This window comes from Channa argus, chromosome 15 (genome assembly GCF_033026475.1).
Source record: "Channa argus isolate prfri chromosome 15, Channa argus male v1.0, whole genome shotgun sequence".
Taxonomy (NCBI): Eukaryota; Metazoa; Chordata; class Actinopteri; order Anabantiformes; family Channidae; genus Channa; species Channa argus.
Window position 1 is genome coordinate 17927779 of NC_090211.1, and position 18104 is coordinate 17945882.

Consider the following 18104-nt stretch of genomic DNA (forward strand, 5'->3'; position numbering starts at 1 on the left):
CGCTGCCTTTCTTTCACTGGTTAACATACCTGTTACCATGAACAAAGCATCTGTTCATTATGTGTTTGTGAGAACTGGTTTGGCAAAACACGGCATGCCTCAATGCCACAAAGCATGGCGCTCGAGACTATTTTAACTAAACCAATATTAGTTAAACATAGATTAAAGGCCCAGAGGAAAACACAACAGTTGGCTGTTAAGGAATATGAATACAAATATTTAATTATTTCCTTTTTAGTTAGAAATCTATGATGTATTGTCAAAGGGTTCCTATAATAAATCCTTATAATATAACAAGATATAACAAGTTTATAGAAGAAACAAATTGTAGAACTTCTAGAACTACATGGAATCAGCAGTCTATCTGGTTGCTGTTGTTTTGTCTGTTAGCAGGATGGAAGCGAAGTTTCACATGTGTTTTTAGGGAACTCTTGAGGAACTATGACTATATACACACAACACAATGACAAACACACACAGACACACACACACACACACACACAGGCATGAAGGCACTCCCTCAATCTGTCACTCTCTCTGACACTCTCTCTCTCACACACACACACACACACACACACCTAACCTTTAAAAATCATAAGTTCGGCCATGGGTATTTTTTTTTTTTTTTTTTTTTGTCCTCAATAACTGTCTAGGTTAGGAGACTTTGCCCCCTGAACACGGGTAAAACAAATATACAAACACCGTTTGTGTCCAACACGGTCCTTGTACTGTAGTCATCAGCCTCATTTTGTCAGTGTTCGGGAGCAATACTCATAAACGGAAGTTTATGGGATTTAACAACACTGGGATGGTTATGTCAAGGAATCATGGATTTACAGTACGAGGAAAAACAAACAAACAAAATATTCTTTGAGAGTTCAGTAAATTTAATAGAACATCAATAGAATATTTAATAGAATATCAATCAATGGCCATGGCATGTTTGGTCATCTTTCGAAAACATTGTTTTTAACAAATTATCAGTAAAATCATAAAAAAAAAACAACCATTTATTCAATACAGAACATCTCGGGAGTGTTACGAGGCAGCGATTTCATAGACATAGACATAGTATCTTTTCGTGATCCTAACAGACTGAGCCTCTGGCACTACAAAAAGTCCCCCCAGTTGATAAAGTGATAATCTACACTTCCCTTACTTTCATTTTTTTAAACCCCACGTAAAGACCAAAACTCACTAATCTTAGAATAGATCTTATTCCTCTGTACACTGGTATTGAAAACTATAAAAAGTACAATGTCAGTACATCACAATGGTATCAGTGATTTTGTTGGACTTACTCCTTCACCATCCTTACCACTGACACTGTAGCTCATTTTCAATCCCACATACATCATGTTGCCGCTGTAAGTACTCACTTAAGCATCAAATGTGTAATTAAAATAGTCCTGAATAAACGTGTTCTAATTTCAGTAATGTTCATGAGTTAACATAGTGATGTGGAAATGGTTCTGACAAGCTTTGATAAACCATTTCAATGTGTTTTTTTTTTGTCCAGTGTGTAATATTTTGTACCACACTCTCATGTGATCTGTCGCTGTGTTCTGATCCAATATGGCCACCGTCAGTCTATCATGTGGCGCTCTGCTCCTCTCTCACACGGTTGGAGCAGTAGTCCTGGATCCCTGGCGGAGGAAGGAGAAGTGTAAAGACGAATAACGAGTAAAATAAGTCGTTTTGATGAGTTTGATGAAATGAATGATTAAAAACAAAAATACATCGGTGTCGTTAAAGAGCAGTGTATGTGTGCGTATGTACATTCGCTTTGTTATGTACCGTCTGCAAAAGCCCTGAGTTAATGATTGTTCATACAAACCACAACTTTAATCTCACGCTGTAGGTAGAGTTATTGAATTTCGATACAACCATTCTTCCCCTTTATTTGACTGCTTCCCATTTGTAAGGTCGTCACTTCTTCTTTCATTACATTTAATCGGGTATTAGGCCATCTAGCAAAACATGTAGTCATCAAAAATAATAATGGAATTCAATGGAAGACAAAACACGTCTGTAGGAGCATCCAACTTCCCTACCCAGGAATGTAAGAAAATCCGCCGTGTGATGCAAGAGGAGTTGAAATAGACAGAAATACATACGTATGCTTGTGCATCTGCGTGTGATATGTTAAACCCCAAATACACCTACTCTGCACAATCCTCTGGTAGACTTCGGCAGCAGGGGAGTCAGGCACTTCATTCAAGAATGACTTTCCCTCGTCGCAGCTTCGTGCTATCCTCGGATCTAGAGGGACCTTTCCTAACAGAGGTAAATCGAGATCGGCGCACATTTTCTCCGCGCCCCCGGTGGTGGGAGGGAAGATCTGTGATGTGTTCTACAATGGAGAGGACAAAGAAAAGCCATTATCAAGTTTATTTCAGATCACAAGGGGCACAAATCACATTGGTGCTGTGTACACATTAGGATGTTCTTTGATTGGTGTGTCCCTTCAGCTAATTTGTTTGCCAGTTTCTCTGTCTTACAAATCAGTGAAAACAGGAACACTACCACACTACTTTAAGTCTGGCTTGTGAACATTTTACTGTAACCTAAAAGGTCCAATATCTGATCTTTGTGTATACAAGCCAGTGTTTATGTGGGTCATGTCTCAATGGACCCCTGCAAATATCAGCGGGAATAAAAATAGAACACCCCTACAGCTCCAATAGCCTTTAGAAGAATACACAAAATAGCAGACTCTGATGTCCAGTTTACAACAACAACAACAACAACAACAACAAAAATAAAAGGCTAAGTTGTTGTGATCAATACTACACTTTTATTAACTTGTCACAGTTGACAGACAGCTACAAAGTAGGAAATGGTGCAAGTGTTCTAAAGTGTCTTAAGTTTCACACAGTCAGTATTAACCACACTAAGTGGATAGCATTTAAGATGGCAGCCTTTTTAGTTGAAGCAAGTGACTGGGTTTACATGCACTCCAGTTACCAGGTTACTCAGAGAAAGCTGCTTTCTCTGGGAATTGGTGAACAGAAGTTGCATGTAAATCCAGGTGTACAGGGAGCATGCAGATCTCTCTCCAATTCTGATTTACACTGCCCTGTCTGATATCTCGTCCACCTCACACTTATTTTGGAAGCCTAGCACATACATTTTACCTGTATAGTGACAGAAAACGCTGCTTTTGAACTTTTTTCTTTTTTGTGTGTGTTCATGCAGCAGCAGAGTGAAGGCGTAGGGGGGAGAGAAAGGGGAAAAAAAAAGATGCAACGCACAGCTTATCCGAAGGGAAGTACAAAGAAGGTCATAGGGAGTTGTGAGAAGTATAGAGAAAGGGAGTTGCGAGAAGTACATAGATGAGAGTTGCGAGAAGCCCAGAGGAGGGAGTGGTAACAACAGCAGAGAAGGACATCGGGAGTTACAGGGTATCTGTATGACAGGGTACCAAGAGGTGCTGTGGTATTATATGAGGAAGTCTGGAGTGAGAACAGGAAGCATGTGGAGAGGTGGAGGTCTGCTCTGTAAGTCAGAGGAATGAAGCTTAGCCGCAGTAAGACAGAATACATGTGTGTGAATGAGAGGGACCCAGGTGGAACGGTGAGGTTACAGGGAGCAGAAGTGAACAAGGTGCAGGACTTTAAATACTTAGGGTCAGTGGTTGAGAGCAACGGAGCGTGTGGAAAAGAGGTGAAGAGGCGAGTGCAGGCAGGTTGGAACGGGTGGAGAAAAGTGTCAGGTGTGTTGTGTGATAAAAGAGCATCAGCGAGAATGAAAGGAAAGGTGTTCAAGACAGTGGTGAGACCAGAGATGTTGTTCGGCTTAGAGACAGTGGCACTGAAATAAGACAGGAGACAGAGCTGGAGGTAGCAGAGCTTAAGATGTTGAGGTTCTCTTTGGGAGTGACGAGGATGGACAGCATCAGGAATGAGGACATCAGAGGGACAGCTCATGTTAGATGTGTTGGAGATAAAGTCAGAGAGGCCAGATTGAGGTGGTTTGTACATGTTCAGAGGAGAAACTGAATATATGTGTAGAAGAATGCTGAGGTTGGAGCTGCCAGGCAGGAGGTGTAGAGGACGACCAAAGAGGAGATTTATGGATGTAGTGTGAGAGGACATGAAGTTAGTTGGTGTGAGTGAAGAGGATGCAGAGGATAGAGTTAGATGGAGGCACATGATTCGCTGTGGTGACACCTGAAACGGATCAGCCGAAAGGTAAAGAAGACACACAGCTGATCCACAACGGGAACAGTTTGAATTAAAAAAATAACCTGCAGGGGAAATTGGCCTAATTAGCCTCCTATGAGGAACTGTGTGTTAGTTCATTTTTTTTGGTTTACTTTCAGGCATCTGTTTTGAAAAGGAGGCGGCATCGCCCCGTTAACGATCTCTCCTTTCTGTAAGCCTTTCACCCGGCTGCGTGTTCCTGCCTGCAGCCTATAGTTACACACATGCACAGTTGCACACACAAAACAAGGACTGTGGATTAAGGTGCCCATAGCTTCCATCGTGATGACCTTAAGAAAGGATGGCAAGCATGAACAGGAGGAAACCCTCATAGTGTTTCTACATTGTTTTGGTAAATTTACAGGTTCTCGATACCAGTCTTCAAAGATCCCAGCGTGTTTTCCAACAACTGGGTGCCTGGACTTGGTGTGTTCCGTCAATCTGGCTGGAAAATACCAATTCCCTCTGTCCTCCTCCACTCTGTCCTTGTCTAAAATGGATTTTTCTGCCTCCGATTCACTGAATACACCTGATTCACAAAATCAACCGTGGGTTGGGTAAAGATAGCTGGAAACAAGCTGGACAGAGGGGCTTAGGACCGAACCTTTAAGCTATCAGAGCCTTTTTATATAAAAGCAAAGCTGTAAGCAACAGCTGACCTTAACTAATAAGAATGTTTTGTAGTCACTTCTGTTAAAGTAATATTTACTATGATCTTTCCCTCTTTCCATAAGTAGATTGAGAGCAGTTATTACTGAATGCGAGTAATTCCTGTGGCTCGGTCCTTAAATCTATGAGCTGTGTTGCTCAAATCCGCAAAGTGAAAGGACAGAGCTACAGAGGCCCAGGTGAGATTTGAAAAATGACTTACACGAGACTGTTGGTTAGTAGCAGACTACTTGCAGGTTTACATATTGTTTTTCTTTGACTTCAATTATAAATATACATTTTTTCACAGTATTTGATAAAACAAATGTAAAATGCACACACAAAATTTTTGTTTTCCCCGTCACACCAAATCATGTCCCTGCAAAAGACAAATTGAAACATAAACCATAGTTTCTGCTAAAGTGTGAACAACCACAATACAGTTTAGATCCTTTGTTCTGCTGGAGACGGAAGAACCCAATGCAACAATGAAGCTCCGGGGTAAACATTTGTTTAGTGAGAAGAGGTCGGTTCAACACGCTCTCCTTTCCAGGTCATTTACATGCACTTAAGTAACCAGGTTACTCAGAGAAACAAGCTTCCTCTGGTTATCAGGGAGCAGAATTTGCATGTACTTAAGAAACCTAGTTACATGAAATCCACGTATAGATGACGCACATCGCTTTGCTAATGGGCTCGCTCTCATTTTGCCTTTCACCGCCCTGTCCAGAGCCTTGTGCGCGCAACAGTGTTGGAGAAAGTTTTTACGCATACAACATGCTTCTTCATGAGTTTTTAATCCTGTTTGTGTTTGCACGCGTGTGTGTGATCATTTGTGCTTGCATCACTGTGTGTCGGCCAGTGACCTTGCATTTGGGACAGACGAAGCCGCTCATGTTTTCCACCACTCCGATGATTGGCAGCTTGACCTTCTGACAAAATCGGATCTCCTTTCGTACATCCTGCAACGACAGCTCCTAGGGAGAGAGAAAGGGAGAGAGAGAGGAAGAAAGAGAAAAGCAAAGCATTAGAAGAAGGGTGGAGAGCGGTTACAACAGAAGAGACAAGGAAAAAACAAGGGTTAAAAAAAAAAAAGGAAAAGTGAAAAGACTTCTGGCATTAGTTTCCCTTCCTCCTTGTCTGCTATCAAGGTCTGCCATCAATGTGCCCTTGAGAAAGTTGCAAGTTGCAATGTTTGAGCGTGAAAACAAGCTCTTTGATATCAAGAACCATGGAAGTTGTTATCAAATGGTCCGGCTCGTTCGCTGGGCTTATTCCCACCTCAGCATTGGTTAGTTGGTTAAGTGAGAGCTGGAGGAATGAGGAATTGATTCCACTGCTATCTGACCTCATTGGTCTCAGCTTCATTTCAGTATTAGGAAGTGTTTGCTTAGAATCACGAGCAGGAATTCATTGCAACAAATGTATTTTGTGTGTGTGTGTGTGTGTGTGTGTGTGTGTGTGTGTGTGTGTGTGTGTGTGTGTGTCTACAGTTGTGTAGCAGGCCATTTTGGTGGCTGTTTGGTAAACATTCTCATGGTTAAGACGTGTCCTTATCGTGGCAGCAGCCCGTATCAAACCAGGTAAAAACAAATACATGTTGTTTACACAGTACCGCCTATTTAATAAAGGTTTCTTTTCCTGTCCAACAGCATTTTCTGTTTTGCCTTGTTACCATTTTATTCATTTATTGTGTTTGGTGAAAACAAACATCTAATAAACGTAACTTTATATGTTGCGGTGATAACTCTGTAGTCACTGTCGTAAAGGGTTCAAGATCAATGAGCAACCCCTGTTGCCATATAATACTTCAACCGTGAAAAACAGTTTTATGGTTCACTGTTTTATTGGGCAGTTGTTATGGCAGACGTCCACTGACCACACGGCTACATATCTATTATCACAATGGCATAAACAAACCACAGCTTTGTGATTTTAGTTAACACGATACACTGATATTAGTTTATTGCCAACATATGGATCCCTGGGTCCACTTTTTGAGGTCACCGTGCTCCTGGGCTGCTGTTCCGATAATGTTTTTTCCACACAGGTCTAAAGGGAGTAGTGGCCCTGGCAAAGGACCTTTCTAACTTGTCCTATCAGTTCAGGTTGCCAATATTGGGCTCCAATCAAGTTATAGATAAATGTCTTTTATGCCAGTCCATCTGTGCCACTGGCTTCAACACCACGCCCAAGCAGAATATCATAACTGTAGGTGTCCTTTTCATTATAAGCTGCTCCTTTTTGTCACAAATGATTTTGTGACACGTTCCTATATTGCAGGTCCTTTGTGGTCCAGTAGTTTTTCTCTTTTTTTAATTACTTTCCATAAGCTGTTCATCAAGATCTTTTTTTGACTTTCAAACTTCCCTTTAACGGCCATTTTTAAATGACTTTCAGAGAATGGAAATTTTGACCTGGAAACACATGTTGACATTTTTTTTTTTTTTTTTTTAACACCTCTTCCTGATTTTTACGCACCAATTGGCATCATTTTCAGATCCTCAGTCAGTTGATAGAGCAGACCTTGGTTCAAAAGCTGCAAAATACTAGTAATTCTTGGCCTGCCTCATAAATCCTAAAGAGTACTTTTGTTGCAGTGGTAGATTTGACCTTTTTTTACTTTAAATATATCAACCGAATTTGTAAATTACAGAAATGTGGGCTTTGAGTTTCTAATTACAATTAGTAGATGCTTAGGACACTTTGATACAGGAGGAACCTGGAGTCGAACAAATGGCTCTGGTGGGTGGACATCTGTGCTAACTACTGAACCACAATCTCTAAATAGATTTCCAAGAACAATTTTGTACTAGCCACTGTACGTAGATAGGGGTAAATGCGTAGGCAGAGAGAGCGACTCGTTACTCTTACAGTAGTAGTCGAGTGAGGGGTTTTCCAGATGATAAAAGAAGATCTGACCAATTAATAAAGAACATTGACAACTACAGTGCTTAATGGATTATCAAGGTTACCCCTCTTTTTCTTTCTTTTTGATTGCAGAGCGTTTAAATTCTAGACAGAAGTTAATATGTTTTTAATTACTGAGCACATAAAATGGTTATGGTTAATGCTCACGTGTGTTTTTGACAATAAAAAAGGATTGTAACTGCTAGAAATGTATCGACATACAGCACGTTTGTGTGACAAAACGGCAGATACCAAATTTCCCATGTAGAGCATGAACGTTATTCCAAGCCAGCTGCATGAATCAATGCACCTACAGCTATGTTGCATTCTGAGTAAAGGGTGTGATTCTTCCTTTTTTAGTTGACTGGCAGCTCTCGTTTCCTGTCAGTTGATACAGCTGTGGCTTTTAATGTAACTATCTATAATAGTCTCTTGAGATCTTATGAAACCCACCAACTAAATGAAGAACTCTAGGTAACTGAAATTATTTCTGGGAAATCTAGTAAATAAAAAACTGAAGTACCAGCCATCAAAGCAGGTTAAGTGAAAGGACTCACAGACGACATCTATGGGTGGAATTTCCCTTCAGTGTTAATGTTACTACTGCAGCACCTACCACAGTTCATATGCTTGTGTGTCTGTGTACCTGTGGTGTGGTAATGATGACAGCTCCATCAACGTGGGTGGAGCTTAGGTACTGGACGATGGACAGGTGTTCATCAGAAGTACCGGGTGGCGTGTCCACAATCAGATAATCCAGGTCCCCCCAGTCAACGTCCCTCAAAAACTGCTTAATCATTCCTGATCAGAAACAATCCCCATGCAGGTTTCAGTGGTGGGACATGTGGAAAAAAAAAGAAAAGTACAGTAAACTGAGCGTCTAACACACACACACATACACACACACACACACAGACAGACAGACACATGCACACACAGACAGACAAACGCACACACACACCATTCTTCTTGGGTCCTCTCCAGATCACAGCATCATCAGGGCTGCTGAGCAGGAAGCCGATAGACATGACTGCCAGGTTGTCATCCACATACTGCAACATACACACAGATTGATGATGCACATTTCTTCAGAAAATTGAACATCAATTGCTAAAGCATTGTTTGAATCGACTCACCACAGGGGACCAGCCTGAACCACTTTGGTGAACCTGTGCACAAGACACAAACAAATTACAAACCTGCTTAACAAACACACCTGACTGATGTATAGTAAAACAAAATGTGATTAAAAGCAAACATAAGAATCTCAACCTAATATTTACTTTTTATTATTCATATTTTGTTTACATTACAATTAGCTTCTGTGTTCCAAAAACACAAACTAAGCCTATTACTCACCTGTTCTCCTTCTAAGCCCATAATCCTAGGAATGGATGGACCACAGATATCAACATCAAGCAGTGCCACCTTAGAACAGGAAAGGAGAAAGAGACAAAAAAAATTAATAAAAAGCTGACCTCTTGGCATTTCTCAAAGGCTACAGAAAGGCTGCCAATATTCTTTGTGCTCATATTCTTTGCCTTTGCTAACAACACAAGTTGCAGATGTAATATGTCCATGTTTTACTCACACATTAGAAAAATACAAATCCACAGAGCAAAGTTCATATTAGAACAAAAGTGTAAGAAAGCATACAGCTATGTTTCATCCAATCTGAGAGAGATGCTTTGGCCCTTATGAAGTATTATGATTTGTTTAGGATTTACAGTTACAGAATTTTCACTTACCAAGATCAATCTATTACTCTACTTGTTGAAAAACCATGTAACTGTGTGGTGAACTAGCCTCACAAGCTCCATCTAGCTCACTAGATTGAAAGAAATATAACATAATGCTAAATAACTTTGGAAATGGTAACTGGGCAAACAGAAGAAGAATACAGAACTATAACTGGAACAATGGAGCCCACTGTGTGTGTGACAAAAACACACTTCTCAAAAACAAAATGTTGCCTATAAATTAATAATTCCTTGGCCGTATCACCAATCTATAAAGTATAGAATTAAAGGCCATTTTTTAATTAGTCTTATTGTTATTGTTATTATTATTAATTTTTCAGTCATTAAAAACACATCTTTCCTCATGCAACTAATTTTACTAGATAGATGCCTGTTATTAGATAGTAAGTTGTCATAAGTGAAAGTTTTGACGTTCTAGAACTTCACAATATGATTACGGCTTTACAAAATTTCCCTTTGTACTAGTGTGAATTACACACTTACACTACTCTGTTGAACCATGTCAGCAGTGACCTCTAGTGGCATTTTGGTTATGTCTGCAGTAACACAACAGGTGGCTTTAGACAGATTTACAGGGTGAACTAAAGCTTCAAAGGATACGAGAGGGTTTCAACAGAACCACATCATTTCGTTCCACACGGCAGATAGCTTGATAATCTTGAGGGAAATTAAAATATTACCTCCTTTGTGCTGTCACTTGCCAGGGCATGGGCCAGGTGTGCGCTGAAGGTACTTTTGCCCACCCCTCCTTTTCCAGAAAGGACAAGGATCTTGTGCTTGACTGTTGACATCTTTTCTCCTATCTCTGCTATGGCTGAGATTATGGAGAGAGTGGGCAAGATGAAGGGTGGCGAAGAGTTCACTTGAATATAGGTTGTTTAAAAGCTACCAATTCAAGTCTCACACTAATAGCAATTTTTTTACTATTCAGCACAATGTGTAAGTTTTACCAGGGTCGGGGGCCTTTGTAGCTCCAGAGGCACACAACACTTGGTTGGGGCAGCCTTGGCATGACGCTGACTTCCCTGCTTGCTCACTGGCCGTACCTGGACAGTCTGGAAAGATTCAACAGGGTCCAGGAATCAGTGTTCTGGCTTCATTTGTGCCTCTCAAATATATGCCTTAGTTAAATTACATTTCTTTAATCTCATTAATCCTGTTGCCCACTGCTAAGTCATTACAAATTCATGCTTTGGAGGAAAACAACCCTCCTAAGTTTCCTTTAGAGTCTAGCTGAAATTTCAAAGCATTCTACAGTATGTCTAATACATCTAAACAAGATTTTTGGGGAAAAGTCTATAAAATGTTTTAGGAGGGGTCTGGAATGTTTCCATCTGATAAAATAGAGTAGTCATTAAAACATGAAGTCTATTTTTACAGCACCTTTTGGGATGATGTGTGACAAAATGCAAAACAACAAAAAGAAAAAGATCAAACAAAAAGAAGACACAGTATAAGGTAGGCAAAGTCACTATTCTAAGGCAAATTTAAACAAATGGATCTCGAGCTGCTTTTTAAAAGCATGCAAGGAGTTGGTCCAACAAGAGACAAGCTCAAGTTTCAGTTTTCTTTAAGATTAGAGTCTGAAACAAGGAAATTCCAACAAAGCCTGAGCAGAGGAGTTTTCCCATATTTTGACGGTTAAAAGTCTTTATAATAATCCTATATAATCTAGCCGCTGTGAGTAATGCAAGGCTGACAAAAAGGTAGAAATCAAAGCCAATTGGATGTTTGAAAGATTAAATGTGTTACGTCAGGGTGACTCAGCAAAATTTCAGGCAGTATTTCATCCCACAGATACATTCAGCACCGTTTTAATAATCAACCATCAACACATTTCCTTACGCTGTGATGTCCGGAACATAATAATCTTAGTCGGGTAAACAATGCTGACTTCTATGAAGCTGCGGTGGCAGTAAGAATCTGCTACTCCATCTACAACGTAGCCTTCCACTGCACTTTATCATTTTATTAACGATTTCTATTTCATTTCAACCAATATCTTCGCATTGAACGTCCATGTAGGATTATTAGGAAACATATGTTGCTGTTGTTTACAAACCCCCTGGAAACAATAACATGGATTTTTAGTTTTGCTGACAAAGGAGAACGTGCTTCGAGAGACAGCGACACTTTGAAACAGGACGGTGTCAAAAAACGCCAAACGCACAAAACAACAACATTATCCTGGAGGTGCAAGACCAAAAAGTCAACCTTAAAATACAAATAATAAACTCACGTTCTGGCGCATTATCCGGTACGTCTGCCATCTTTCACGCGTATGTCCTACAGTTAAAGTCTTCCTCCTTCGAAAGTTCCGGATACGCGCGATTTTATCACACGATTTATCCCACTATATACTAATAGCTACAAGCACATAGTGATAATGCATCGCATTCAATTCTACTATAAAGACATTTGATAGTATTGTTTAACTGAATCATTATGTATCAGTTTATAGCGGCAAACACTAATGTGCACACAGGATGAGTTATACTTGTTAACAAAAGAAGGAATTGATCAAACCCTTCTTGTCTTGTTTGCAACACTGTCAAAGTGATGTGTGTGAATCAAGATCATAATGGTTTAAAACACTGACACCAGCTCTTGGCCACAATTTAAATCTTCAAACGTTTTAAAACACATTTTACCTATAAATGTTTTTTTTTTCAAAAAAGGAAGAACTGTATTTTACAATATTATATAAGTAGTTCATGTTAGCGCTTAATGTAATTTGGCATTAACTCACTGTGTTTAACATAATTATCATGATAGATCATGATTTGATAATATACCACTTAATTGGCTAGTGGCAGAGCCCAAGATGACCTCTAGGGGTCACTGTTTATTCAGTTTAGCCAGGAAATTTAAGAAAGGAGACTGGGGAGGAAGCACAAGCTTCCATACAAATTCCATACAATTTTGAGTCAAAGCTGCTTAAAAATAGATCTCATTCAAATGTGAAGACTTTTGTAACACTGAAAGTGAGTAAAACAAGCATTTATGTAAATCCAACAGTTGGAATACTGCATTGTATTCTAACACATTTAAACATTGTGGCCAAATGTTTTCATTAGCTCACTGCTTCTACAGGAGAAGGTGATTAGACAACAGAGTATTAATTGGTTCGGCTTTGCGAGAATACAGTTATCTTAGCAGGTGTGTCAGGTGGGTTTCTGTGTGCACGTACCTCCTGCTTCCCACTTGCCCCGGTGAGAGTGTGTATTGTGATATTTTCTTTGTAACAATTATTTACTGCTTACTATTGTTTTTATGCCACCAACTGTTACAACACACTGTGTTAAAACTACATTGTCTTGTTTTGTGTCTGGGTATTGATAGATAGTGTAAAGTAAGTTTCCATAAAATCTGTCTGTTATACCATGGGCCTGTCCTGGATATGTGGCTAGAAATGAATGTTGTAAATAAACCTATAATAAGTATATAATGTCATTGGTCAAGAAAAACAAACACATGAGTGACAACAATGAGAATAATTTGTAAGAGAGATCAAAAGGAAGACAGAGTCAGAACAAAGAGGTACAGCACAGAGAGAGACAGGGTGTCATTGGGTCTGTTAATCTTCCCCTGAGGCTGCGTGAAAGAGAAAAACAACACTACAGCAGGAGACTGTACTTTGAAGAAGTCATTTGTGAAATGGCTATAATATCCTTCCTCTGTCCCTTCCACTATTCCTCCCTTGCCCCTCCACACCCTTTAATGGTGACGCTAAAAAGGCTGAATTAGCTCTTTGAACAGCGAGAGAATACCCCTCCAAGAGGTACATTATTCAGGGCTGGATGCTCAGCTATATCTCCAAGAAACTACACTGTGCAGTAAATCACCCATGGCGTTTATTGAAACCCGTGGTTTCAGTTAGTATGCATAAATATGTACAGTGTACTGGAACGTTTTTGTACACTATACTACGTGTGACTACGGGAACAACACTTATATGGGACCAACATTTGTTTGAGTTGTAAACACATGAAGCAGAATCAGGAAGGTGATCAGTGCTGACACTGCAGCATACACAGTAATATTCCACATATAGGGGGATGTGATTATCACCATCTTGTCTTAACATAACTGTAAACAACGGGGAGCGTTTAGCCTTTCTCTGCCTAAAACGAACAAAATCCAGCTGCAAGAATAGAACCAGTTTTTACTGTTATGCCTCAGAACATTTCTTATGGTAAAGATTCATTCCTGATGTACCAGAGGTGACAGAGTAGAGGTAAAAAAAAGGTTAGGGTTAGGGTTGAGGTGATGTTCGAATTAAGGCAAAGGTAAACACATACCTGAGGGAAGCAGACTTCACTTCTTCCAGAATCTACTCCCAAACTTTGGGATTTAATCTCTTTCTCATTTGGAGGCAGTAATGCATTCACTGGGCTAAGCTGAGCTTTTAGGCCAGTAGTCTATTCAATAGACAGATGCTTATGTTCATTCATCTGTTTAGTATCTGTAATTGCTTATCGTGTGCAGGCTTGCGACGGGCTGGAGCCTGTGTTGGGCAATTTAGAGTCAACAGTTAACCTAACATGCAAACACCATATAGAAAGGCCACAATCGACTGGGAAATCGAACAGGGGACCCTCTAGCTGTGAAGGACTCAGCCAATAAATGTGGAACTGTTCCTTTAATTGCATACAATGCGATATATTTTGTCACAGGGCCATACAGTTAAAACAAGTGTTAGCCATGCTAGCAGCAATGCAGTGGTGGAATGAAAATAAACTAAAACTAAAATACATAACAACATTTAATTACAATAATCAAATAATATGATGTATATTAAAATTACACATTTGGAAATGGGTTACTGCCTACTGAATAACTTTACTTAACATTTGCTGCGTTATTGTACCATGTTTTAGGCGGAACTCTTCCTTGTAACTAAGTATTTTTACACAGTGTTTAAGTTATGGTTTTTGTTTTTACTTAAACATAATAAAATAGGACTTAACCCATCACTGTAGAAATGACATCATCTGTCAAATCAGCATCACACCCATGCACACAATGGTCAGTTCACTAGCCCATCATGAAGTCAGACACATCACAATCTGTCTGTTCAGCAAGTGTGCGTGTGTGAGCACACACTCACACACACACACACACACACACACACACACACACACACACACACACACACACACACACACACACACACACACACACACACACACACACACACACACACAGAAGCCTCAACAAAACCACACTTTTCCTATAAGGATTAACAGAGGGAGGTTTGTGATTGTTTCAGAATGGAGAGTGTGACAGGGCAGAGATGTCACACAAAGTGAATGGGAAAGAGGAAGTAAGTCGTTTATGGAAAAAAGATCGCTGAGATAGGACATGTGGACGGTGGAACGTGAAGGATGTCCATTAGTACACAAAGTGTTTGTATTGTTAATTTCATTTAAGCTTAAAACTGTTAAAAATGTAATTGGTTTGTCCTCCATCCATAAAATTACAGTAGAGGGTATTATGATCATTTTTGTATGTTAAAAAACCTGTAACGCCAGTAATTTCAGCAAGTGAAACAAAAGACATTTTCATTATACTTTAATTATAAATTAATTCAGTTTTTTATGCCAAAGTGATGTATTTAAAACAATAGGATTCCTTTTATTCCCCCTCTGTTCTCTCTTACTTGTTCTAGATTACAACTAAATTACCCGAGTCAGAGATAACTCACAGTACTGCGCATACGTTTTAGGCAGGTGTGAAAAAAAGCTGACACCCATCTCCCATCCTCGTATTGCTTTCCAGCCCTTTAGTGAACAAACTGCCTCCTGCTGCCGACGAATATTTCAAATTTTGACTCATCACAAACTCTCCTCCACAACCTCACATTAGTGGCACAGTAACATTTCTTCCATACCTGCCTAAAACGTGTGCACAGTACTGTATGTCATCTTGCCAATAAAAGTGTTGGATCACAACTAAATTTAGGATTCTGGAGATTTCATTGCAAATCATATATGGGTCATTGATTTGCCTGTGTGTAGCAGCACCCTGTTGAGTCAGTGCATTGCTCTTATACTGACATTATTGGAGGTGCTTGGTGGTTAGAGACACTAATCCGAAAGCAGAATGTCCCAATTTTTAAACAACCGCGCCTGTGTGGTTTTGGTTCCTCCAACATTGTTCTTCTTGTCCTTTTGACCTCCATTACCCTCCCATTTATGAAATTCTCAGCTGCTACAGTCATGTCGGGTTATCTCCTTAAAAAGGATTCATACTTTATTTTTACTGCACCTTGCGGATCTGAACTTTTGTCTTATCGTAGAATATGTGTGCAGCGTGTGCGTAGAGGTTGAGAGATTTTGATGTTTGTGAATGATGTAAAAGATTAACAAACAACAAGCATCTTCATGTGTTTGAAGAGATTTGTTTCACTTCCCAAACCGGCTTGTTTGCTCTGGTGTCCACACCTAACGAAAATGCAAATTAACACACACCCTCATGCATTAAACATAAACTATGCAAAATGGTTGCTCACTGTCATATGTAACACATTGTGTACGTGTATGTAATCTTGTGCATGCTTTTGTGTGTGTGTGTGTGTGTGTGTGTGTGTGAGTCTGGACACTCCCTGAATGATAAAACACATGCTTATTTTCCAGAGTGAAAGGGGTAGAGAATCTGACTCATAAAGATGTCTATATACAAGAAATGATAAATGTTTTGGAAAAAATGACACTGGCAATGTTCAAACAGTGAATCACAACTGATAAACTGCCACAAATAAGACAGAAATCTGAAGTCAGCAAGAAAAGTAAGGTAAGTATGACATTTTGGACATTCTGTCTTGCCAAGAGTGAGATGGGGAGATTTATACCAGTCTCATGTCGTAGAGTAAAAAATTGGTAACAGAGACTTGGAAGTGCTAGTAGGTGGATTTTATTACGTTTGTGTCCCCGTGTTTCTGTTCTACAGACATGAGCGCGGTCTCAATCTTCTCATCTAAGACTTGATGAGGAAGACAAATAACCACATTTCCCAAAGATGACCTTAACCACTCAGGAGTCACTAGTGCCTTCACCAGGAGATAATCCCTCACTGCCTCCCACACACACACCACAAGTACCTAGAAAACTAGTCTGCCAGCAGAATATAGTCTACAATCCTCAGTCATCAAATATACTATAGTTCACAGCTTGGGCAGACACACGCAGTTGATGTGCGAAAGGAATTTTAAGCCCTAGCTAAAGGAATCCCAGAAATCAACTCAGTTTCCATGCCTCAATCCCCCAGCATCCATCTCACCAGCCCACAGCGGGAACCACTGACCACATACACCACCCTGATCCTGGACTACAGACAACAAGCCCCTCTTACCCAAGACAGCTAAAAACAGGGCTAAGCACACCAAGCTTCCTCATTCTACCAAAATTAAGCTCATATTCAGACACCTCTGACGTCCCTTTCACAGTGCATTTGTTTTAAACTTATGGATCTATATTCATAACTAAGACTATGGCATCAAGAAGTGAGAGCAACAGATTAGTAAATCCCATAGGTGAAGCACACACACAGTCAGAGGCCATTAGTGACAGACGTCCCTTGTTGGATGATGGATGGACGTTGTCCACTACTCTCCTCCCCAGCTGACGCTGCCAGAGCACAAACCCTTGAATAACCATTGTTATCTCTGTCTGGGTTTGTTGTGTGGTGTGTGTCTGAAGTCAACAGTTAGGGCGACGGTTGTGATGACAATGACAGTATCTCACTTCCGAAGAAAGGAAGCCAGTTGTGCGCGCATGTCTGTGTGTGTGGGTGCACGCTTGGAGTGTTTGTGTACAGGAAGGAACATCATTTTGGGCTAACAGCCTGCTTCTGGTCACACAGCGTTAGATAGTGCGTGTTTTCTTCTGCATTCCGGCACATTGCAGTTTTACCCTCCGAGAATAAAATAAACACTGCATTTCCCTCAATAGAAATGACGAATATAATATCTGCTGCACAGTGAATAGAAATGTACACTATAACAAAGAGAAGCTTGTCTTCGATTGGGTTTATTATTGTAACCATGACAACAAAGATTTGAGCCATGTTTATCTAGGAGGTGGTATCCAAAGAGGGTTTCAACAAAAACTTGCCTTGCTGTGCCAGGTGCTATTTCAACGAATGACCCTGTTAATTCTATGAAAGGGCAGGGACCACCTTTATGGGCGTTCGTTGGCCGGTGGACATAATCACGTGCATCACAAATAGCTAATAATGTTTTGCAAAAGCACTTTTGCTGAAAAAAAAAATCCATGTGCAAATATACTATGATTATTGTCTGTAATGCCAAAAATAATTAAAGATTTGATCATATGTTTGTGAAGAATTTGTAAACATTTTCAAACACACACACACACACACACACACACACACACACACACACACGCTGGTTACCCTATCATTATATGTTTGGTTTAGACAGACCCTTGTAATTATTTAATCGAACTTGACGTGTGTTAATCATGCACACACCTGGATCTATGTGTGTGCGCGTGAGACAATGTGTGGATAAAGTGCGATGGCTGTGTAAACTACAGATACTTAATGGCAGCCTCCTTAT

The 18104-nt window shown here is 40.0% G+C and overlaps 1 protein-coding gene across 1 annotated transcript; it reads right to left on the reverse strand.

Moving 5' to 3' along the window:
* Positions 1 to 866: 866 nt before the first annotated feature.
* Positions 867 to 11858, reverse strand: nubp1 (nucleotide binding protein 1 (MinD homolog, E. coli)). Its single transcript, XM_067477892.1, has 10 exons — positions 11763 to 11858; positions 10474 to 10578; positions 10204 to 10337; positions 9123 to 9191; positions 8900 to 8932; positions 8725 to 8815; positions 8410 to 8564; positions 5720 to 5830; positions 2167 to 2353; positions 867 to 1646 (listed from the first exon to the last, which is right to left on the reverse strand). Exons 1-10 carry the CDS (start codon positions 11791 to 11793, stop codon positions 1594 to 1596), a joined length of 969 nt encoding a protein of 322 aa, XP_067333993.1. The 5' UTR covers positions 11794 to 11858; the 3' UTR covers positions 867 to 1593.
* Positions 11859 to 18104: the final 6246 nt, after the last annotated feature.